The sequence below is a fragment of the Sceloporus undulatus genome, chromosome 4 (assembly GCF_019175285.1).
Source record: "Sceloporus undulatus isolate JIND9_A2432 ecotype Alabama chromosome 4, SceUnd_v1.1, whole genome shotgun sequence".
Classification (NCBI taxonomy): Eukaryota; Metazoa; Chordata; class Lepidosauria; order Squamata; family Phrynosomatidae; genus Sceloporus; species Sceloporus undulatus.
In genome coordinates, this window is record NC_056525.1 from 77,251,270 (window position 1) to 77,274,815 (window position 23,546).

The 23,546-nt window shown below is 41.5% G+C and overlaps 1 protein-coding gene across 2 annotated transcripts in view; it reads left to right on the top strand.

The window, feature by feature from the left end:
* Window positions 1–493: 493 nt before the first annotated feature.
* Window positions 494–23,546, top strand: part of LOC121929305 (cytochrome P450 4B1-like) — a 32,813-nt gene continuing 9,760 nt past the window's right edge. The window contains exons 1-7 of one of the 2 annotated variants that reach the window (XM_042464717.1): window positions 494–931; window positions 7,592–7,736; window positions 11,234–11,278; window positions 12,991–13,118; window positions 14,983–15,107; window positions 17,919–18,070; window positions 20,073–20,179. In XM_042464717.1, the coding sequence (XP_042320651.1) occupies window positions 773–931; window positions 7,592–7,736; window positions 11,234–11,278; window positions 12,991–13,118; window positions 14,983–15,107; window positions 17,919–18,070; window positions 20,073–20,179 (861 nt within the window). In that variant the 5' untranslated portion in view covers window positions 494–772. Of the gene's footprint in view, window positions 1,055–7,591; window positions 7,737–11,233; window positions 11,279–12,990; window positions 13,119–14,982; window positions 15,108–17,918; window positions 18,071–20,072; window positions 20,180–23,546 lie in introns of both variants that reach the window. The other variant, XM_042464718.1, reaches the window with a different exon arrangement.

Below are 23,546 nucleotides of genomic sequence, written 5' to 3' on the forward strand. Positions count from 1 at the left end.
CAACTAAAATGGTGAAAGGTCTGGAAACCATGCCTTACGAGGAACGCCTTAGGGAGCTGGGGATGTTTAGCCTGGAGAAGAGAAGGTTAAGAGGTGATATGATAGCCCTGTTTAAATATTTGACGGGATGCCATATAGAGGAGGATGAAATAGTGTCCAGATCAAGTGAAGTAATAGTGCCACTATTGAGGAGGGAGCAAGCTTGTTTTCTGCTGCTCCAGAGCCTAGGACCTGGGACAATGGATGCAAAGTGCAGCAAAAGAGTCTCCTTCCTTGGAGGTCTTCAAACAGAGGCTGGATGGCCACTTGTCGGGGATGCTTTGATTGAGAGTTCCTGCATGGCAGAATGGGGTTGGACTGGATGGCCCTTGGGGTCTCTCCCAACTCTAGGAGTCTATGAATCTCTGTTTGATTGGCTCTAGCGAGGAAGCTGCCCAAGAGAGGGCTGGCTTGTTCCATTGCCCTCCTTCCCGGTTGGACCTCCTTCCTTTCCCTGCAGCAGAAGAACCCCTCCTTTCCTGCCCAGCTCTTCCCCTGGGGCTCTCTTGCGCTTCTTCTTTCTTGCCATCTATCTGACAAGGAAAGCCTGCAGGGGGGAAGGAGGGTTAGCAGGAGGGCCCCTTGCTTGGTGCCAGCCCTTGAGCCCCGGCGGGGGAGGTCTCTGTCTTGCCCTGTGCATAAGGGGCCGCTGCGCCTCCTCTCGCCTGCAGAGCATCGCAGCCTCCCAGGGAACAGCAGCCATCTGCTCTGAAGCTCCGCTGCTGCTGCTGCCATGGATCTGTCCAGACTGTGGCACCTGGCTGCTGTCTTTTGTCTCACCTACCTCCTCCTCAAAGCCATCCAGCTCCACCGACGACGGCAGGAGCTCTTGAAAGCCCTGGCCAGCTTCCCTGGACCCCCGGCCCATTGGCTCTATGGGCACAGCTTTGAGGTAGGTGCCATCCACCCAGCCAGGCTTCCAAGGCTGCATCCGCACTGCAGAGATGATCCGTTATGACCCCGCTTGAGCTGCCAGGTTCCCATGGTCGTTTGTTGTGGCACCAGAGGTCTCAAGGTGGATTATTTCATATTTTTTTATTATTTATGTTTATTTCATAATTATTTATTATTTGTTTTTTTGGACCATGCTCACTGTTCTTCTTCTGTAGGATTTATTTTTTAAACACAGTTGCCTCAATCTTTTACATGTTTTTGCAAATTTTCAAAAAAGACCTCATGCTTTTTTAAAAATCCCATGTTAAAATAAGTAGGTTTTAATAATAATAATAATAATAATAATAATAAAACAATTTATTTATACCCCGCTCCTCTGAACGATGGAAGTGTTTTTAATTGCGGATGGACTTATTAACAGCAATATCATTTATTAACGCAACAATACAATACAATATTGAGTAAGCTATGCATTTTGCTAAGGTCCAAAACACACTGCAGAAATAATCCAGTTTGAGACCCCACTTTAACTGCCTCTGGATCAATGCTATGGAATCCTGGGAACTTGTTTTTTGAGACATGTAGCCTTCTCTCTCAGAGAGCTCTGGTGCCACAATAGACTACAATTCCCAGGATTCCCTAGCACTGAGCCAGGGTAGTTAAAGTGGTCTCAAACTGGATTATTTCTGCAGTGTGCTTTAGACCTAGGATGCTGGATTGATAAAATGAGGGACTTTCTTTGGTCTGCTGCCTCAGCAGGACTGGCTTTATCCAAAGGTGCCACAACAAACCACCATGCCCAGAATCCCAGAGCATGGAGCCCTGGCAGTTCAAGAGGTGTCAAAATGGATCATCTCTGCAGTGTGGATGCAGCCCAAGATGCTTTCCAAGCCACCCACATGAAAGCATCCTTTCGGGTGCTTTGTGAAGGCCCAAAGCCTTCTTCAAAAGAGGCTTTGTTGTTGTGTGGCTGCCACGGCAGCTTTGCAAAACAAAGCGAGAGACTTTGGAGTCTGTGCCAGTCATCATGCCACATCAGAGTCCATTTGCTAACTCCAGAAACTCCAGATTTCCCAATCAGCAAAGGAGGCTGCGTCCACACTCTAGAAAGAATCGGGTTTGACCCTGCTTTAACTGCCATGGCTCCATGCTAAGGAATTCTGAGAAGCGTAGCTTGTTGTGGCACCAGAGCTTTGCTACGCTTCCCAAAATTCTGGGGAAATTCTACACAAACTACACTTCCCAGCATCCCATAGCATTGAGCCATGGCGGTATCAAATCCTATTATTTCAGCAGTGGGATCGGACAAGGCTCTTCCCACCACCACCATAAAATAGCATGCGTTGAAAAAGGATCATCACCTGCAAAGGACTCTCCAGAAACTTAGGTCCAAAACACTGCCAAAATCATCCTGTTTGAGACCGCTTTTGTGAGTTTTGTAAGAGATTTAGCCTTCTTGGTCAGAGAGCTCTGTGCCACAATAAACTACAGTTCCCAAGATTTCCTAGCACTGAGCAAGGCCAGCTAAAGAGGTCTCAAACTGGATTATTTTTTCAGTGTGTTTTGGACCTTAGTGAATGAATTGGGAATCTGTGATGACATTTCATACCATAAGCAAAATATTGGGATGCTTGCTGCTGTTGTCGTTGTTATTGCAGGCCTTCAAATCATTTCTGACTTATGGCGACCTTAACATCGGTTTTTCTTGGCAAGTTTCTTCAGAGGGGGTTTGCCATGGCCCTCCTTTGAGGCTGAGAGAGTATGACTTGCCCAAGGACACCCAGTGGGTTTTCATGGTTGAGCAGAGGTTTGAACCCTGATCTCGGAAGTCATTTTCCAAAGGTGACAAACCACTACATCACACTGGCTCCTTGGGATGCTTAGTATCTATTTATTCTGAATGTGGTTGTTGTTATATTTATTTATATCTGCCCCCCCCCCCCCAAGTTTGGAACTAAAGACAGCTTATAAAAGTTAAAATGAATACCATTAAAATGAATGACGTGCAAAAGCTGAAAATGCAATTGAACTAGCAAAGGATTAAAACCTGTTAATAAACAACAACCCAGAAAATATTACAAAGAAAGCAAACAGATAATCCAGTACATCATGTGAGGTCCATTTCCCCTATGCAACCAGTCCTAATGAAAGGACTGCCAAAACAAAAAGGTCTTTGCGGAAAGGTAGCAAGGATGGAGTCAACCTGTCTCTCTGGGAAGGGAGTTCCAGAGCTTGGGAGCAGCCAGAGGGAAGGCCCCTTTGCATGTTCCAGCCAGATGTACCTGTGAGAGTGGTGGGATAGGAAGAAGGGCCTGCCCTGAAAACCTCAAAGCATGGACAGATTTGAGAAGGAGAATATGGTCCTTCAGATTACCTAGACCTGACCTGTATAGGGCTTTTGTAAGTCAAGACTAATAATTATCCTTTTGAATCGTGTCTTGAAATGCACAAGCGGCCAGTTGAACTGTTGCACCAAGAGAGTTGTATGCTCCCTGTAGCCAACCCCACAGGGATGTAGCCAGGATTTTAGGAAGGGGGGGGGGGTCCAGACTAAGTGCCACCATTATAATGGGGCTTGGGTGCGGCAGCGCAGCAGCACACACCATTCATTTTTCTAATGGAAGGGGGAGTACGGACCCCAAGAACCCCCCCCCCCTTGGCTACGTCCCTGAACCCCAGTCAACAGTCTGTCTGCAACTCTTTGGACCAGCTGAAATTAATGGTATGAATTTGAAAACACTATTACATTAGTAAAGTAACTTCATTCCTACTCATTACTTGCCTGTTATATACATACAATAAATAACTCGTTACCAGTAACTGCATTGTTTGTTATTTCTGAGTTCCAAATTTTTGTTTAAATGGACTTGTGAGTTTTGACTTGTTGTTGATGAAAAACTGTGTTGAGTCTGTGCCTTAATTTTCAGAATAGGCATCCACCAACCTAAGCCACTGGTTTGTATCTTGATCCAGTTGCTGAACCTCAGGATTCTAGTTTTAGATTTTTTTTTAAAGGATAGCTTCAATAAACCTGAAACCTGCCCATCACAAGGCTGGCAAGACTGATTTGATAGCAGTTCAGTCCATTCAAACCCAGACCCTCAGTTTGTTAAAAGTTCTAAGTAACATGGCAAAGTTTGCTTTGTAATTCAGTAGTTTTAACTTTTATCAGGTTAGGAAAGATAAAGTCAACCCTAACCAGGATAGAAGATTGTTAACATAGTATAGTACTGTAGTTTGAGTGTTGGATTAGGACTTCATGAGACCAAGGTTCAAATCCCCACTGAACCATGGAAATCCACTTGGGTGACTTTGGGCAAATTTACACTTTCTCAGCCTAAAAGGTCCATGAATGAGACTGAAACAGAAGCTCTCACTAATGAACCAGTAAACCAATAAACGTTGCTCTCTAATCTTGTCCTTTGGCCTTGTTGTTTGAAACTGCCACAACTTGTTTAGCTTGTTAACAATGTTACCTTGCATAATTCTGGACCTGAACTGCATAATTCTGGACCATTTCCCTTCATCAGATTCAGGGATAAAGTTCAGCTTAGAAAAAGTAAGTGAGGGAATGAATCTAGCTGTTGCTGCAGCTGTCATATAGGTATCGGATACTTGGGGGTTATTCACACTTACTTTTTTGAACGAAGAGATTCACATCTCTGCGCTGATCCAGAACCAATTCAGAATCAGTTCAGTGTTCCCACTATGTTTACAGCAATTGAATCTCTCTGTGCCATTTTAACCCTGTTGCCACTCACATTTTGCCACTGTATCAATTTAAAATGGAGGCACCTTCATTTCTGGGAATAATGCCGCGCGATCCGAATCTATTTGGTAGCGTACTCACACTACCAAAGATGTGGATCGTTGCGGTTCTTAAAAAAAGAACTGCTAAGGGGTCTGGTGCCAAATGCACCAGTTTAAGTACAGCTGTCACCCCCCTGCAAACTGCATTGATTGTGGTCAGGTGAGTGTGAATGTCATGGAAATAAACTCGTCCCAAACCAGTTTATTTCTGTAGTGTGAATTGCCCTTTGGTGTCATTAAGGATGAGCAGCATAATTCTTTCCCCATCCTCAATTAATTTTTGTATACTTTTAAAAAGTGGCTGTTACTGTTACTGCTACCTAGCAAACAAAGCAGTTAGGAAACACTTTAAGCTTCCACGCTACTCTTATCACTGTCTCTAAAGTGACCATTCTTGACCCAAAGTACTTCAATGACATATTCTAATGTCAAAAATTTAAATTAATTCATGAAGACATTCAGCTCTACATCTGTGATTATGAGCTGTGTTTGAAAAATTACATTACATGTGTTAAGCAGCTCACCAATGAAAGAATAGCTGTGTTAATACCCCACAACTGTTATGCAAATAGTCAGTTAAAGTAATCACCACTATCTGTATTTTCACTTCCCTCTGACATTACTGTTTACAGTTCCCTCCAAATTTATGTTGTTGTTATTGTTGTGTACTTTCAAGTCATTTCTGACTTATGGTGACACTATGGCAACCTTGTCACTGGATTTTCTTGGCAATATTTGTTCAGAGGACATTTGTCTTTGCCTTCCTCTGAGAGAGTGTGACTTGCCCAAGGTTACCCAGTGGATTTCCATGGCTGAGTGGGGATTTGTAGTCACCAGAGTCATAGTACAATGCTCAAACCACTACATCATACTGGCTCTTGATAATTCAAGAAACGCTTTATGTATCTGATAAAGAGACTGTAGTCTGCAAAAGCTTATTCCATGGTACATTTGTTAGTCTTTAAGGTCTGTCTGCAGGTTTTCCTCTCTCAGTGCAGAACATAATTTAAAATTATATTTCAATATAATGATTCTCAAGACAGAATTTAATTTTTAAAAGAAAGCAGTAAAATCACAGAATCCAATAGAATCCAGTAAGTCTATGAAAGACTAGAAGCCCTTTCACACTACATAATTATATTGTCATGATTCCAGTTTAAATACCATAGCAACATCCTGTGGCATCCTGTAGTTTGTAGTTTGGTAAATTGTATTGGATTGTAGCTATGGTTTGAGGGTCAAATGAGGGCACTGTCTTTCCTCCAATAAGAATTATACTCCTCAGTGAAATTATCTTTCACTTCATAAATGTCTAGCATTGCAGAAACCTAAAATTTCAGTTGAGCCTTTAGAGATACAGTTTAGGCAACCAAAGAAAAGGGGCAAAATGATCAAGAGAATGCAAACACAGCAAATATATGTTCTAAGTGTGAGCAGACTTTCATTGTCTGCAATGCTAGAAGTTTAGAGACTGAAGGAAAAATCCATTTGGGGAGAACAGAATTCCTATTTGGAGCAGTGCCCTCATTCTGCCCCCCCCCCAAGCTATGCCTATGTCATCTTCATAGCAGACCTTGCCTAACAGATCAAAATACTCAAGAGCACCTTTTTAAGGTTATTACATTACATTTACTCTGACAGCAAACCAGAGCCTTTGGTTTTGGTAAATCATAACTTTGCTGCCATAGAGACAACTCTATAAGTCTAGTTCAAGAAAAGAGATTCCACCTAACTATATATATAAACACACACACAACAGTGGAATAGACTACCTTGAAGGGTACTGGACCTTCCTTCTTTGGAGGTCTTTAAACAGAGGTCAGATGGTCATCTTTCAGGAGTGTTGCAATTGTATATTCTTGCATGGCAGGGATGGTGGTGGACTGGATGGCCCTTAGAATCCGACTCTTTGGACTTCATCACATGTGAGGCATTTCTCTTAATTTCAAATGAAAAGAAAGTGGGGCCAGAATGCATTCACCTGAATTCGCTCGTTCAGCGAATTTACGTGAATGCGAATTGCATTCAAACTGGCTTCCCACTGTCCAAAAATAGCATGCCATTGCCCAAATTTGCATGTGGTAGTCTATCATGCAATAACGTGAAACCCCATGATTGCGTTCGGATTGCCTTTGGATTATACTTCCAATTTCCCTTGTCTGATAAACTCCTATGATTCAGTGATTCATCGATGCTGTGTGAGTTGCAACTAGTGGTAGATTTATCTTTCTGTAAGTGCTCTTCATTTTACAGGTTTTCACTGCTTTCTATCTATGTTAAACAGTAGTTCTTAATATTTTGGGGGTTATGAACCCCTTTGAGAATCAAGTAAAAGCTATGGATCCCCTTTTAAGGAAAAAGTGCACTTAAAACTTTCTAATAACAGGGAGGAAATTGAAAGGGGGAAAATTTCAATTTGTTTGGCCTGATTCACAATTCTTCCTCAGGATCTCAGTGTAAGAATCCCTGACATAGATTTAGTCCAAAACATATGGCAGATACTGTGCAAAATCTATACATGCCAGTATTCTATTAAGGCTGTGTAGCTATTTGTAGTAAGAAAGAGTGTTTTTTCAGACTTATAATCACATACTACATATGGCTGAAGACAGTTTCAATGTGCAGGATTTTTTAAAAATATCAACTTAAGTTTCAGATTTTGTATTATGCCAAATCACTGGTCATTTTTCTATTTTGCATTTTGATTTCCAGCATTATGAATTAAATGTTAGATTTAAGCACTGTTTGTTTTCATCACTTCAATATACTCTGTGTGTGTGTGTGTGTGTGTGTGTGTGTGTATGGTCACCTTCACCTCCTTCTTCACTATGTTTTTTTTTCTTTCCAGCTTTCGTCTATTTCCACCGTGTTCAAAAAGTCAGAAGCCTGGCTCTCTCAGTATCCATATGCCTTTCCATTGTGGTTTGGAAGGTTCTCTGCATGTGTAATAATCAATCACCCTGAATATGCAAAAACATTACTGGCTAGAGGAGGTAAAATACAAAATAGTCTTAATTCATTAATATGAGTATGCATGTGAGTATAAGAGACGAATGAGTGGTATCCTATTGACTCTGGTACATCTGCCAAAACAAAACAGCAAACAAAACAAAGATAATTCCAAATATCCACTACAGCAGAAAGGAAAGTTTGGATTTGATATGATCCATAGATATCTATACGCCGCTTTGATCATACAAGTTGGAAAAGCGGGTTACAACTAAAATTATTATTATTATAATTTGTTTTATTTATATATCGCTATTCCAAAGATCATAGCGGTGAACAGCAAGTAAGCTAATTAGCAAGTATTATTATTATTATTATTATTATTATTATTATATCTCATAAATGCAGCTTGAGTGACATAGGCTGCACCTGCACTGCAGGAATAATAATCCAAGTTGATATTTTAACTGTCATGGCTCAATGCTATGCAATTCTGGGAATTGTAGTTTGTTGTGGCACCAGAGCTCTCTAACAAATAAGGCTAAATGTCCCACAAAACTACAGTTCCCAGAATTCCATAGCATTGACCCATGACAGTTAAAATGGTGTCAAACTGGATTATTTTTGCAGTGAGGATGCAGCCTTATTCTTCTATATTACAGAATGACTTTATATTGTAAGGCATTATAATATACTCCTATATTATAGAATGATATTATATTTTATTATTTTGAATTGTATTTTAAACTGTTTTTTAAAAGAAAAATCTATGTTTTAAATTGTTTTAATAAGGGTACTACCTCTCATTAGATCTCAGAGCACTGTACCCTCCCTTCAACCTTTGATTCTGATTTTGTTTCAAGGTGCCCGCCTGCAACCTTTAGGCTCCAGGGAAGGGAATGGCAAACCTCCTCTGAACAAATCTTTCCAAGATAACCCCTAATATGGCCTTAGGGCCGCCATAAGTCAGAGGGTGCAAATTCTACAGTTTTGGTGTACTGCCCTCCAGATAAAAGGATTCATGAATATTCTGGGGCCTTGTCTGATTAACATGAATGCCAGTATTGTTGAACAGATTTTATAACTAAATGGTGAGATAGAAAGGGTTGTTAATATTATTGTTCCCAAACTTCTTCTCCTGTAGTTCTCCTTCATTGATCAGAGAACTGAGCAAACAAGGAACCAACAAAAGAGTGACTAGAGTGCAGATGGCAAAAATCACATAGAATCTGTGACCAGAGTCATATTGTTGCATCTGCTTTGTGGTAGTGAGAGCAGTGAAACATTACTGCCTCTCCACTTTCCTTATATCCTTGGCCTATCCATCCAACAGAGTGAAGTCGAAGGCTTTCATGGCTGGCATCCATAGTTTTTGTGTTTTTTTCAGGCTATGTGGCCATTTTCTAGAAGAGTTTATTCCTGACGTTTCGCCAGCATCTGTGGCTGGCATCTGGCGAAATGTCAAGAATAAACTCTTCTAGAACATGGCCACATAGCCCGAAAAAACCACAAAAAACTATGTAGTCCTGGTTGTTTTGAAGCAAATGGTGGCTCCAAAAATTGTAATAAGAATTGTCTGGTTGCAAGCACACACTTTTAGGACAAGTTGCTTAAGAAATTGTTGCTGGTTTGGCTCTAATAACTTTTGGATATAATGGATTGTCTAAATCTAGATTTTAACAGGTTTTGACATGAAAATAACCTTGGCCACCATGATGAATGTCCACTGTCAGCAGACAGATTGGAGGAGTATAACCAGATCAGTTCTCTTGACCTCTTAGTAGTTTTGGGTGGTATCAACCATTGGATTTTGCTGAACCAGCTCTGTGAGGTGGGGATGGACACCACAATAAGAAGATAGTTATGCTCATACAATAATAGAGTTAGAAGCGACTACAAGAGCCATCCATTCCAACCCTTTGACACGCACAATCAAAGCACTCTCAAAAGATAGCCATACAGCTCCTGTTTAAAAAGCCTCCAAAGAAGGAGGCCCCACCACACTCTAAGGCAGTGTGTTCCACCATCAAACAGCTCTCATTGTCAAGAGATTCTTCCAAATTTTTAGGTGGAATCTCTTTTTCCAACATACCTGCATGGACAGTTTTAGAAAGAAGTTATGGGAGAATTCTGCTTATTCCCAAGGCATATGACTGTGGAATTCCACAAGTTTGATTTTGTCTGCTATGCTATAAAATGTGAAGTTAGGAGGCATTATTACACTGATGCTTTCCATCTTTGTGTCTCAGTATCATCTAAATCAGGTGAGCCTGTAGATATACTGAACTGCTAGTTAGATATGATGATGGATCAGAATAGGACCAATAAACTGAAGCTAATTCCTGGAAAGATTCATCATGGTAGGCAGTTTCAGGGTCTCAAAAACTAGTGTTCAGCCTAAATGTTGGTGATCTGGATAGGGTTACATTCTCTTGAAGGAAAAGATGAACAGCTTCAAACAGGGAAGGAGGATTCCTTCCTTTTATCAACTTTCACTGTTTCTCTTCTTACTACCTTTCCTGGATGAAGTTAGCTTTTCCACAGTGGCTAGTGACCTGATGACTTTTAGTTTGAATTACTGTTATACATGAAACTAACATTGGAAGCACTTTGGAAATGTCAACCAGTGTAGAATTTGATAGCTAGAATTCCTATCAGTTTACATCAATGTACCCTTATAAGGAAAACTAAAGTAAGTGGTTATATTGCACTAATTTTTAAGGAGCTACTTTGGTTCCCTGTTCATCATCATACCAATGCATGGTATAAATCATCTCATTTAAAGCTTGTAATAGTTTGGGTACATATATGTGAAGAAGTGCTTTGTCCTATACCATGTTTCCTGTGTATTATCACTCAAGTATCAGCAGTGGGGGAAAAAATACATTACGCATCTGTAAAATAAAGAACTTTCTCGCTGGCTACTTCCCAACTTTTGGATGTCTTCCCAGAACAGATGAGATTGATGCTAACCTTGCTTTGTAGTCAGTGCTAGAACAAAATGTTTCTTTTTTGCCCAGGCATCTTGGCCTAAATCCAGTTGCTAGTCCCAGCTACAGTAGACCCATTGAATCAACAGCTAAATGGTAAATCCACCTAAAAACAGTAAAGCTGCTGTTGTTTTTTAAGAGGAGCCTTGGGTTTTTAAAAAAATTACTTGTTTAAGAAGTGGTTTTACCTATTGTGCATCAGCTCAGGAGCCCTCATGGGCCAAGGGGCAATAAATTAATGCCTTCTATAAATAAATAATAAATCAGGATTTCAGTAAATCCAGTTGATTCATTGGGTGTACTCTACTGGGAACTAGAAAATGGATTTAAGTCTTCAGTTTTAATTGAATGTGTCATTTGTTTGTTATCTGGTTAAATGAGTCATATGCTTATTATTTTGTGTTTGCTTGTTTGTCTTGAATAATATTATGCATACTGTCCTGGGAGTCCTTTTGGATGAAGTGTGGCTTATATATTTTAGAAATAAAGAAATAGTACAACTGGAAGCAGAAGTTTCAACTTATTTTCTCTTGTTCACTTGTCTTTTACAGATCCAAAGGATAATATGAGCTATCGAAACATAGTCCCATGGATCGGTATGTATATTCAAGGCCTTTGTGGTAAAGAATAGTTGAAGGCAGTTAAGAACAGGCCATAAATAACATAGTTAGAATTATATGGGTTATATGGGTTTACATCTTAGGCCTATCAATGTTGGTATTTATAGTGAGAAAACTCTGCTAAAGGTAAGGCACTCTTCTCAGCATTGTTTTGTGGGTGTGTATGCTTATTTTATTTAAACTCCTTAGGAACTTCTACTGAAAACAAATGCCAAAATTTAAATACATGTTAGACAATACTTTGGGATACTATTTTTTTCATGTTATGTAAACAGCTCTAGAAATTTCTGTCGAAAGGCAAGTAAGTTCATACAAATCCACCGTGATAGAGAATACTACTAGATACTAGTCAGGTTAATATCTATGAAAATAAATACAACATAAATACAGTCTATAGCTGTCATGCAAGAATAAAATTATAGGCAGGTTCTACAACTATACAGTTTAATGTTACATTAGAAATTGAGGCCCGCTACATACAGCCCCGAAAGGGAGGGCTGGAGGCCACCTGCTTTCCTGTGGAGGGACGCTGCAGCAGCCAAACTGCATGGTGTCCCTCTGCCCCAAAAAGAACCTGGAAAAACTGGGTTCTTTCTGGGATGCTGCGCGCACATCACAAGGACGGCCCCCATATGGACGGGAGGCCACCATTATGCTGCCGCCGTGACATCCTAGGGTTAGGGACCGTACAGTTGGTGTATGGCCACTTAGACGCTGCTTCTTGGTGGTATGTACCCGGCCATAGATTCTGTATAGAGGTCTTGAATTTATTAAATTTTAGTTTATAAGAAAAGGTTAATACAGCTTGCAAGCTTTTAATGTTATCCATTTTCAGTAGAATGTATAGCTGATTCCATGCAGTGTATAGCTGATTTCATGATCACTGCATGAAATGCAGCCTTTGTATTAATTTGCCTGTAAGGCATTCTGTTTGCAATGTGTTGGCATCCATACCCTGAGGTTGGAATGGAACTTGGCTTATACATATATACCTCTTCCAACACATGCACATGCCTGCCCATTCATACACATAGTGATAGGGCACATTTCTACATTTCTATTTTAAAATTCCACTCAATCCCCACACCTCTTTTCAGAGAAGAGAAGAAAATATGAAATGCAGTGTGTTTAAATCTTGTTCGATCACAGAAACCCTGGAATGAAAGTTGGTGTGCATATTCAGGACAGTGTGATGTGTTATCTAAAACTCCTCACTCATTTAATAAGTTGGAAAGTAGGGACACAACAGAAAATATCTCTAATGAAGGATGTAAAAAGGGACTTCCAAAATTGCTCCAGTTAGCGAAGAAGTTAATAGGCTCCAAAGAAAATTTGGAAAATGCTCTAGAAATTCTGCTTAATCAGAACTCTGGCATCAGGTGGGTTGTTACTGAAGTGTATGAATTTGTGCAGTTGGCTGGCTTAGAAATGGCACTTGGATTCTCATGCTGAGTAATTGTGAGGAAATCTGATATCTTGAAGATTCCAATTTGTCTATCTCAATTTAATTTGTATATAAGGGACTTATTGCTCCAATTATTGTAGGAAATGAATTAGATAAGGCAAAAAACAAAACGAATGCTATTACTGCTGTGAATTCTGATGATTAGCAGAAACTGTTCAGCCTGAATATATCAAAAGAATATCTGAAAAGGTTTGAATGATAGGCTATGTTTTTGTTTTCCTAGGAAAAGGCTTGTTGGTCTTACATGGACCAAAGTGGTCACAGCATCGAAAGATGCTGACTCCAGGTTTCCATTATAACATTTTAAAGCCATATGTGACACTGATGGCTGAATCTACCAAAGTGATGTTGGTAAGTGCTTTCCTAACTAGCTTGATAGCAGTGCTGTTCCTGATAATGTTACTCCATGACATGGTTCATGGAAGTCTGGTTTGTTGGGATATGCAAACCAACCTCTGCTAAGAAGCCAGGCACAAACCATAATTTAACCCATGCCTGACTCTGGGCTTAAAACTCTGTCCCTTTGTGCATGGGCCAAATAAACTGGCCTCACCCCATCCTATTGGTGTGGCAACCAGATGACACACAGCCCAAACCCCAGTTCTGGTGTGAACAGACCAACCTGTTCAGCACCAGAACCAGGGTATACTCCTCTTAAACCATATTAAAATAACTTTCTGTTTGCTCTGGATCTTCCTGGAATTCAGAGCCCTCCAGTCTGATGCTGGCTGGCTGTTTGAAATGTATCTTGCTGTGCTGTTTGGTGTATCCACCACTGCTGTAGTTTGCTTGTTTTGAGGTCAGAACAAGGTGCACAACCATGTGATCATCACTGAGTGCCTCATTCTAACCTCAGATCAAAGCAACAGGCTACGGTGGCAGATGCTGGGCAACACAGCAGGATGTGCATGCGAACAGCTACCTGGCATTGGAACAGCAGGCCAAAGTAATGTGGGGAGATTGGGGCAGCAGTCTTTTGGCTACAGTTCTCTGTGGACAGTATACCCTGGAGTATCTTGGCCAGTGCTGACAGCATCTCTGTCTGACAAAAGTACCAAGAGAAAAAACAAAACAGCGATGTAGAAAAGAGGACATGGTTTGGTTGGTCATCTGCTGCATGATTTCTTATACGTAACATAAACTATGAATTATGATATGCACATAACAAATGCTTAAGACACAGTTAAGTATTCCAAATATCTTTTGGATTAAAAAAAAAAACATTTATTAAGCACTAGACCAGAGGTAGGGATTGTGCAGACCTTTATATGTCGGTGGATTGCTAGCAGTCTAGACCAGCAGCATTCCTGCACCAAGTGTCACCTGGTGTGGGGGGCAGGACTTCTGGGATTGGGTGTTCCAGGGGCTGGGGATTCTGGTGCGTTTCCAGGAGTGGGGCTTCCAGGGACAACGTGCACTCCCTCTTCCCGTGCCAGAAAATGATGGGACCTGGACGCAATGGCATTCCTGCATGGGGTGTTTGTACCCTGTGCACGCTGCCCCATCATCACATGCATTGCTCTGTGCTCCCTGCATAAGCAGCTACATGTCCTGCGTGCACTCCATCACCTGTGTGCAGTCCCGCTCCTGGAAAAGGACAGGACTGCACATGGGGAATGGAGTGCAGGCAGGACATGGGGCTGCATGCATGGGGGGGCAAGGAGAAGCGTGTGTGATGACAAAGCAGCATGCACAAAGGATGGAGTGTGGGTGTGGTGTGGAGCAGGTTACTAGGTATCATCCCCCTTCTCAGGTGTCACCTGGAGTGGTCTGAACCCCCTGCACCCTCCCCAGTGACTCTACTGGTCCAGACCAGCATATTCAGTTGTGAGGACTGCAGGGAGGAGTTGCAATCCATCAACATTTGGATGCCTGTATTATTTTCTCTCCTCCACTAGAAAATCAGTTGGGCGGAAAATTAATAGCACCTTAGGGCAAATACTGCAGAGTCTTCAGACAATTGCTAAGAAATCTCCTCTCATGATTAGGGGCAAAAGAATATGCAGAATTTTAAAAGTGAGCTGAAATTTATACACTTGTATAGGTTAATAATATTTAAAACAGAAAAACGGTCCATACAAATGTACTACAGGCTTAGACTATATAGCCAACAGAAGGGGGCACACTAAAGCTACCAGAAATGTGGTGCTGAATTTCCAATTCCTACATTTTGAGAGCACTATGGTCTTAAATTATTTTCCATCTGTTGATTTAGGATAAATGGGAAAAGCTGATCACTCAGCAGAAATCAGTGGAGCTTTTTGAACATGTGAGCCTGATGACACTTGACAGTATCATGAAATGTGCCTTCAGTCATAACAGTAACTGTCAAATGGGCAGGTAGGTACTGGTGTATCTTTAATTCTGTGGAGAGGCCCATCTTATTGGCCAGTGCTGTGCTGAGCAGTGATTTTAAAGACTTCAGCAATCTATCTTGGATTTATGTTACACTTTCATTGATGTGAAAACAGAGCTTGAAAATATTTTTTTGGACTGAAATTCCCAGAATTTCCAGTTTTCTGGGGAATTGGGGGAGTTACAATCCAAAGAAAGAACTTTTCCAAGCTCTGTGTGAAGTACACAGCTTATGCATCCCATCCTAGCTTAACTACTCAGTTCTAGTTTTAAAAACATTTGAAATGATTGAGGAAAACTTCTCTATTCTAATACTGCACTGGTTACTCTTCTTACTCAGGTGAAAATGACTCTGCCAACACCTCATCACGCCCCAAAATTTCCTAATTTCTTATTAAAATCACTTCAGCTTTGTTGTTGAATATCGTAAATGTTCTTCTTAAAAAATAAAAATAAAAGTGAGCTTTAGTTTATGCATAAAAGTGGTGGCAGAATGACAGAAAACCTGAAAGGAAAGCTACCATTTATAGCTTTAACAGCTAAACAGTGAATATTTCCCTTTTTAAAAAATAATCATAATTTTGAAATATTCACCATGTAAAATACACTCAGCAGTGATACTCAAATATTTTACCCTTGGGACTTCACTTTACCTCTACATATGGACATTGCCCCCCTCTGTAATATATGAATAAAAATATTTTGTTTATTTAATGTGAGTATTTTAATTTGGACATCCATGTGTATTCACATTTTAACATTTTATAACGAAAAACATTGTTCAAATTAGAACAGTTTTATTTAAGTAAATTCAATATTTTATTTAATGAATGTGTAGATTTACGGCATTTTATAAATAAAGCTAATAATAATAATAATAATAATAATAATAATAGGGCGCCATTCCCACTGGCTTATAAAGCGGATCAAGACTTGGATTATGGGGGCATCGTTCCCATTTGAGCGCGCATTTGATCCTCATTGCACCAATTGCATTCTCAGTGGAGTCGGATCTGACCCCCCATGTAATCGATTTTTCCAGGGAAAACTCGAATCGGGGGGCTTGATCCCGGGTTAATTTGATTGAACTTTTTCGGAGGTTTTTCTTGCTTCTCCTGAGTCCAATCTGGGGCAAATGAATGGGAACGACAAGGGTGTCTGATTAGGGAACTTGGGGATGGGAGGAGAGTGCGCCAAGGGGCTGGCCTGGGGGTGTCACCCACTTTGTTCTCTTTCCTACATTACCGGCGCCATCCCCCCCCCATTCATGTAGCCTTTCCCCTGGTGGAGTGGGAAGCAGGGTAAGGTGATCGCATGTGTAGACGAATTAATTTTTTTAAAGTTAAGCTTTTGATCACCTAGGCACTCTGTCGGGTGTCCAAACAGAGCAAATTGCTACATTGACCTCCAAACGCAGTAAACACATTACGCCCCCCTGAAACCTCCTCCCTACTCCACATTCATAGACTGACGTGTGAGGAGACCCATTGAACACCATTTTTAACTATTATTACATGCCTGCTCAATCGCCCCCCAAACAGCCCAGGGAGCAATGGGGGAGGCAAAGGGACTTGGGGGGATGGAGGCTCCTTCTCCTTTTCCCAGAGGGGCTCTGGGAAGACACAGGAGCGCTTGGGAGGCAAAGGGACTTGGGAGGATAGAGGCACCTTCTCACTTTCCCAGAGGGGCTCTGGGAAGACACAGGAGAGCTTGGGAGGCAAAGGGACTTGGGAGGATAGAGGCACCTTCTCCTTTTCCCAGAGGGGCTCTGGGAAGACACAGGAGAGCTTGGGAGGCAAAGGGACTTGGGGGGATGGAGGATCCTTCTCCTTTTCCCAGAGGGGAAAAGCACCTAAGCAATTGATTGACTGTGCCAAAATGCATTGAAGCAACTGATGTCACTGTGACGTCAAGCACCTAGGTGCTTGATTGACAGCTGCTTTAAAAAAAAGAGGTTCCCAGGAGCAAATTACTCTGCTTTAAAATACAGCAGGGAAAAATCCAATAGGAACGAAAACATGGGTCAAAATAAATTAAGTCATTTTTCAGCCTTTCCTAATGGGAACGAAGGACCAGATTCGATTAGGACTTGAGGGAAAAATTCGAGCCAGAATCGCAACAATATACATCGATTTTTGTGCCCAGTGGGAATGGGGCCAAGATTTTACACATAAAAAAGTTTGGGAAGAGGAGGAGAAGGAGGAAGAAACAGGACCTACAAGTCTCATGCTACCTTTGAGCAACTCTTGTGCACCTCCTTGGGGTCCTGCACTACCATTTCAGAACCACTGACATACAGCACTAGAACCTCAAATGCTCTGGTAGCATTCCTGTTTTGTGGCACAATCCTGAATCCAGTAAGGTTTACTCCATCATAAGGAATATGTTGAGGTGCATCTACACTGTAGAAATAATGCAGTTTGACAACATTTTAAGTACTGTAACTCCATCCATCAGAAACCTGGGCTTTGTAGTTAAACAAGGTATTTATCTTTCTCTGGCCAAAGAGTGCTGGTGCCTCACAAAACTACAAATCCCAGAATTTGGTAGGATGGAGCCATGGCAGTTAAAAGTAGGGTCAAACTGAATTATTTCTGCAGTGCAGATGCAGCCATGGATGGGCAATAATTGCAGGTAACTTTATTTAGGTTATGATCCTATGATATTTGAAAGAAAGCCCATGTTATTTCTACAGCGATGCAGCCCAGCATTGCAGCCACCAGATTACTATAAGACTTTATGGTAGTGAGAACGTACAAGGATTAAGACCATATGATTTCTTTGTTTTATTCTTAGGGAGAACTCCTATGTCAAAGCTGTCTTTGAACTTTGCTCCTTGGAATATGAGAAACTGAATTCTATCCTGGGCCAAAGCGATCTGATTTATTGGTTCACTCCCCAGGGTTATCGGTTTCGGAAGGCATGCCAGGTTGCTCACCTTCATACAGGTTCTCTTCCTGATTCTTCGCTTTTTCCCTTTAGATTTTGTGTCATACCAATAGTGGACAAAGTACGCACCATCTTTAGACACTGTGGGACTGCAGTTCCCAGCTAGTACTACCAATGGTGTGAAATACTGGGAAATACAGTGAACATTGTCTAGAAGACCACACTTTGTTCACTCCTGCTTTATAGCTTTCTTCCCTCTCCTCCTCCTAAAATAGGTATAGGAAACTTTTGTCCTTTGTGCATACTGTGTTAGGCTGCTCCTAGCCCCAGGGACAAATAAGTACCTAAACTCATTTTAGAAAAAATGGGAAAGAAAGGTAATAATAAACAGAACCAGGAAAAATTAGAAACAAACCACAGAGAGATATATGAAAGATAATTACTGCATATACTTATATATAAGTCTAGAAATTTTAGTCAAAAAATTGACCCCAAAAACCTGGGTCGACTCATAGAAAAGGGAAACATCCCCTAGTGATAGTTAAGAGTGTAATATGTCCTGGAAGCAGTGACACCCCCTCCCCTACTCTCTCATCCATCCAGCCTTTAGGGTGAGCACAAACAATTATGCCTTCCAGAATTTTGTAGGTTCTTTGGCATCATTTTCCATTGCTTCATCATTTAGATCCTTTGTTGCATCCCCCTAAGTTTTATCCACGACTTATCCATGGGTCACATCATAATCCATAATTTTATGCCCCAAACTTGCCCTTGACATATACATGAGGTTGGCTTATAGTTGAGTATATACGGTAGTTACTCCAAGTTAGGAATGCTGAAGAATATTGATTGGTGATTATTTTTTTAAAATGATGTGATCTAATTTGCAATTTCTGTTTTAATGTAAATGTTTTACTGGGACATAATTACAAGCTGTTTCATTTCTCAGGCATCTGATGAAGTAGGCCAAGAATTTTACCACATGAAAAAAGAAAGGCAAAATGGATCAGGAGAATAGTGACTTTCTCCGTGCTGCTCCACATGCCATCGTAGCATTTCCATTTTCTTCCCAAGGAGAAAGGGTCATCAAAGTGAGCCTTTTAACAAACAAATTTTGCCAGTGTGACAAAAGGCATGCTTTGATGACTATCTCCTCTCGGGAAGAGAATGGAAGTGCTACAACATCATGAGAAAGTCACTACTCTCCTGATCTGTTTTGACTTTCCTTGTGTGGTAAAGTCAGAAATCTATGAAAGCTTATGCTACAAACCTCTTTGTCTCAGATTCAAAGGTGTTACAAGATCCCTTTGTAAACTGATACAGACTAACCTGGGTACTTCTTTGAATATGACTCCTACAGGAGACAGTGGTTATTTTGGATCATGACATCTTGCTTACTCACCTAAGTATTCCCTGTATAGATTGATCTAGTGTGAACACAGTTTGAATTGAGGGAACTAAGACACTGTGCAGAATGGTAAAGTTGCCTGAGATGGAGTTGGGGCATGGTGTCCTATGATGTATGCCCGACCGTCCGCCCCTAGGCCAGCGTGCACCACGCGCCACACTACATGGCGATGTGGTCATGGTGCCCCTCGGGCACTGTGTCCACATGACACAGCACCAAAAGAGCACCTTAAAGCCAGATGCAGAGCTATCCTTTCCAGGGCGCAAAAATAAGCTTCATTTTGTGGATCCTTTTGCTCCCTGGAAAAGCCAGATAAGGGCCATGCGTACGTTGGCTGTGCCCTAACTGGGAACAGGAAGTGGCCTGCAGGCCACCCTTTCAGGAACCGTCTGCACAGCCCCTTAGAGTTTAGTATTTGAAATATTTTCATTCATTCATTCTGTTGAAGGTATGCAGATGATATCTTTTAATGCATGGTGCTGTGTCATGGTTCATAGGCATATTAATGTTCTTAAGCTTTCAGCAAACAGTCTCTTACCCATGTGACAGTTTCTCAATTATATAATATTGTTGCTTTGAAATTAACCTTTGCCCATCTCTCTGTGAACTTGTAATTTCCAGTAAATTGTTATATTACTCACTTTTTTACACAGAAAAAATCATTAAGGCAAGGAAGGAGTCTCTAGGGGATGAGGAAGAACTCCAGAAGATCCAGCAAAAGAGATACCTGGATTTTCTTGACATACTTCTCTTTGCAAAAGTAAGTCGCAATAGAAAATAATCCCATACTTGTGTGGCCCTGAGGCTAGACTACTGTAATTCACTGTAATACATGAAGTTTTCTTTGAAGGTCTGGGAGCTCCTTATAATACAAACAGTATTAGTTTATCTCCTAATTCTGAGAAGGGCAGAGAACAAAATAACTTCAGAAAAATATTGCATATATGCTTCAGCTTCCATACTGGAATCCTTTTGTCTCCATGGAACAACTGATAATATATTAATTGGTTTTCTTTGTTGATATATGTGTACCTTATTATTGACATAGAAGAATGAGAGTTTGATTCAGACCAGCTGCTATTTCTACATTCAGTCAGGATGGCTTAAATTTAAAATGATTACAATATAATTAATAAAAGACAGAACAAGAATTAAACTACCATGTTAAAACAATTTAGAATATAAACTTTAAAAAGATGAAACAAAGTTAACACTACAATTAAAAGCATATATCGCCCTCTTATGCCCCCTTCCTTAAAAACCTTCAAGTTCCAAAATCCTGTTTTTTTTCAAACAAAGTCTTCACTTGCTAACAGAAGGCCAACAAGGAGGAGACCATTCTCGTCTCTCTATGGAGGGAGCTCCAAAGTCCAGGGGCAGCCACTGAGAAGGCTCTTTTTCATGTTCCCATCAACTATACCTGTGAAAGGTGGTAGGACCAATACAAGGGCCTTTCATGTGGATCTCTTGAGTCCTGGCAGGTTTGTAGGGGGGAGGGTATGGTCTGTCAGATAGCCTAGACCTAATTTGTATAGGACTGAATAGGTCATAACCAGCACTTTAAATTGTGCCCAGAAACAGGACAGCAGCCGGCAGAGCTGTAGGAGCAGAGGAGTAGTATGATCCTTGTAACCAGCTCCATTTAAGGCCCGTTACAGACGGTCAAAATGTAGCGTGGCGGCGGCGATACTAGGGTTAGGGAGCATGCACCATTCAGATGCTCCCTAACCCTAGGACGTACTCCGTATGTTAAAATGACAGCACCCTGTATACACGGGCACCGCCATTTTGACGCAATGGACGCTTAGCGTCCACACATCATGGCGCACTTGTGATGTCACAAGTGCGCCATTGGTGCACTCGGGTGTCAGAAGTGCGCCACAAAAAGAACCCACTTTTTGTGGGTTCTTTTTCCGCTGGCGGAAAAGGAGGCGGTGGCAGATTGCCCTTTTTGGGCGGTCTGTATCCCACCTAAGATTCTGGCTACAGTTCTTTGTACCAACAGAAGCCTTAGTAATAGAATCTCTTGACTCAGACCCTGCTATTATCACCAGCCCAGTTTAGCCGTATATATCATCAAACTTTCACACGTTGCCTATTTCCTGATCTTTCTTGATATTCTAAAGACCGGGTTGGGGGCAGAGTCATGGTGTAGTGTCTACACAATGCATGCCCCTTCTCCATCCCCAGGGTGGCGTGATGCTGGGCGCTGCACCACAAGGCACACTGCATGATGGCGCTCCTCCAGCGCTGCATCCATGATGCAGTGCTGAAGAAGCGCTGTAAAGCTGAGGCACCACGGCTATTGCACCCTTGCAGCTCTTTTTTGTGCCCTGCAAAGGCTAGATCTGGGCAATGGTGTGTGGTTGCTGTGGCCCCGATCGGGTTGTAAAAGGGGCAGCTGGAGGCTGCCTTTTTGGGACTGTCTGCACAGCCCCTTAGTAAATCACTGTGTCTCTTCTTTGCTCAGTCTGTCACTGTTCCTCTTCTTATACCTTCCCCGATTGATCGCTCCAACAGGAAATTCAAACATAAAGCTATCCACAGAAAGCAAGGAATTCTGTGGGATTATTTAAAATGGACATATGAAAGAAGCTCTTTTTTAAAAGATACATTTAAAAAAAATACTGGCAAGTTGCTATCCTCTGAGGCTGAGCAAGTATGACTTTCCAAAGGTTACACAGTGGGTTTTTATGCTGCAGCGGGGTTTTGAACCCTGGTCTCCAGAGTTATAGTCCTGTTCTCAAACTGCTACACCATGATGACCCTTGAGCTGAGGTACTTATCCCAACCTCTTATCTCTGGTCTCATCAACTGATCACTTCATTGTTTTCTATACTGCTCACATTAGTGTATTCAAGCTCAGGCAGGAAACAGGAGGAGCCTACAGAGGGAAATCCCTCCTCACAAAGTCACATCATTCCTACCTTCCAATGAATACTACTACTACTACTACTAATAATAATAATAAATTATTTATATACCGCTATTCCATTCAATCACAGCGGTGTACAACAATTGCAATAATGATACAATACAAGATAAAAATTGGAATAGATAATTAAAACTTACAAAACAGTGCACAGTATACATAAAATCAACATTAAACCAAGCCAGCAATATACTCGAAGATGTTAATCATATGGGGGGGCCACACATATCACGGAACATCAGGGAAGCCTTGATGAAACAAAAAGGTCTTCAGACCCTTTTTAAAGAGATCCAGGGAGGTGGTGGTGCGGAGCTCCTCTGGGAGGGTGTTCCAGATCCCAGGGGCCAAGATGGAAAATGCCCTTTGAGAGGTTGACCTATATCTTGTAGAAGGGATCCTCAATAAACTCTTCCCAGATGACTTGAGTGTGTGGGGCAGATTATATGGGGAGAGGTGGTCCTCCAAGTACCCTGGGCCCAAGCCATTTAGGGCTTTATAGGTTATAACCAACACCTTGTATTGTGCCCGGAAGCGAACAGACAGCCAATGGAGATCATACAAAATTGGTGTTATATGGTCGGCCCTGGAGCATCCAGTGACCAACCTTGTTGCCATATTCTGTACTAACTGAAGCTTCCGCGTTTGGTACAAGGGTTGCCCCATGTAGAGTGCATTACAGAAATCCAACCGAGAGGTTAGCAGGGCATGTACCACTATTTCAAGGTCCCCCCAGCCTAGGTAGGGTCGTAGCTGGCGTATCAGCCAAAGCTGATAGCAGGTGCTTCTGACTGTCGCATATCCCCCCCCCCCGGGCCGGGAGAACCTATCACTAGCACTTCCGTTTCCTCTGGATTCAAACTGAGTTTGTTTTCCCTCATCCAGCCCATTACCGACTCCAAGCAGGCATTTAGAGGAGAGATGCCATCCCTAGTCACTGCATCAGTTGGAGACACAGAGAAACATATTTGGGTGTCATCAGTGTACTGAATAGGAAGAGTTAACACACTGTTGGAAGCCTCTATATGTGAAACTAGAAGGAACCTTCACAATAAGTACTAATGTCCCATTCTGTGTCAATAAAACACATCTTCTGTGACAACATATAGTGTGAATCATGCAGTATCGCCCATATTTACTTCAGTATAGTTTTTTCATACTGCAATGAGAGACAGAAATATGGATTTCTGGACCATAT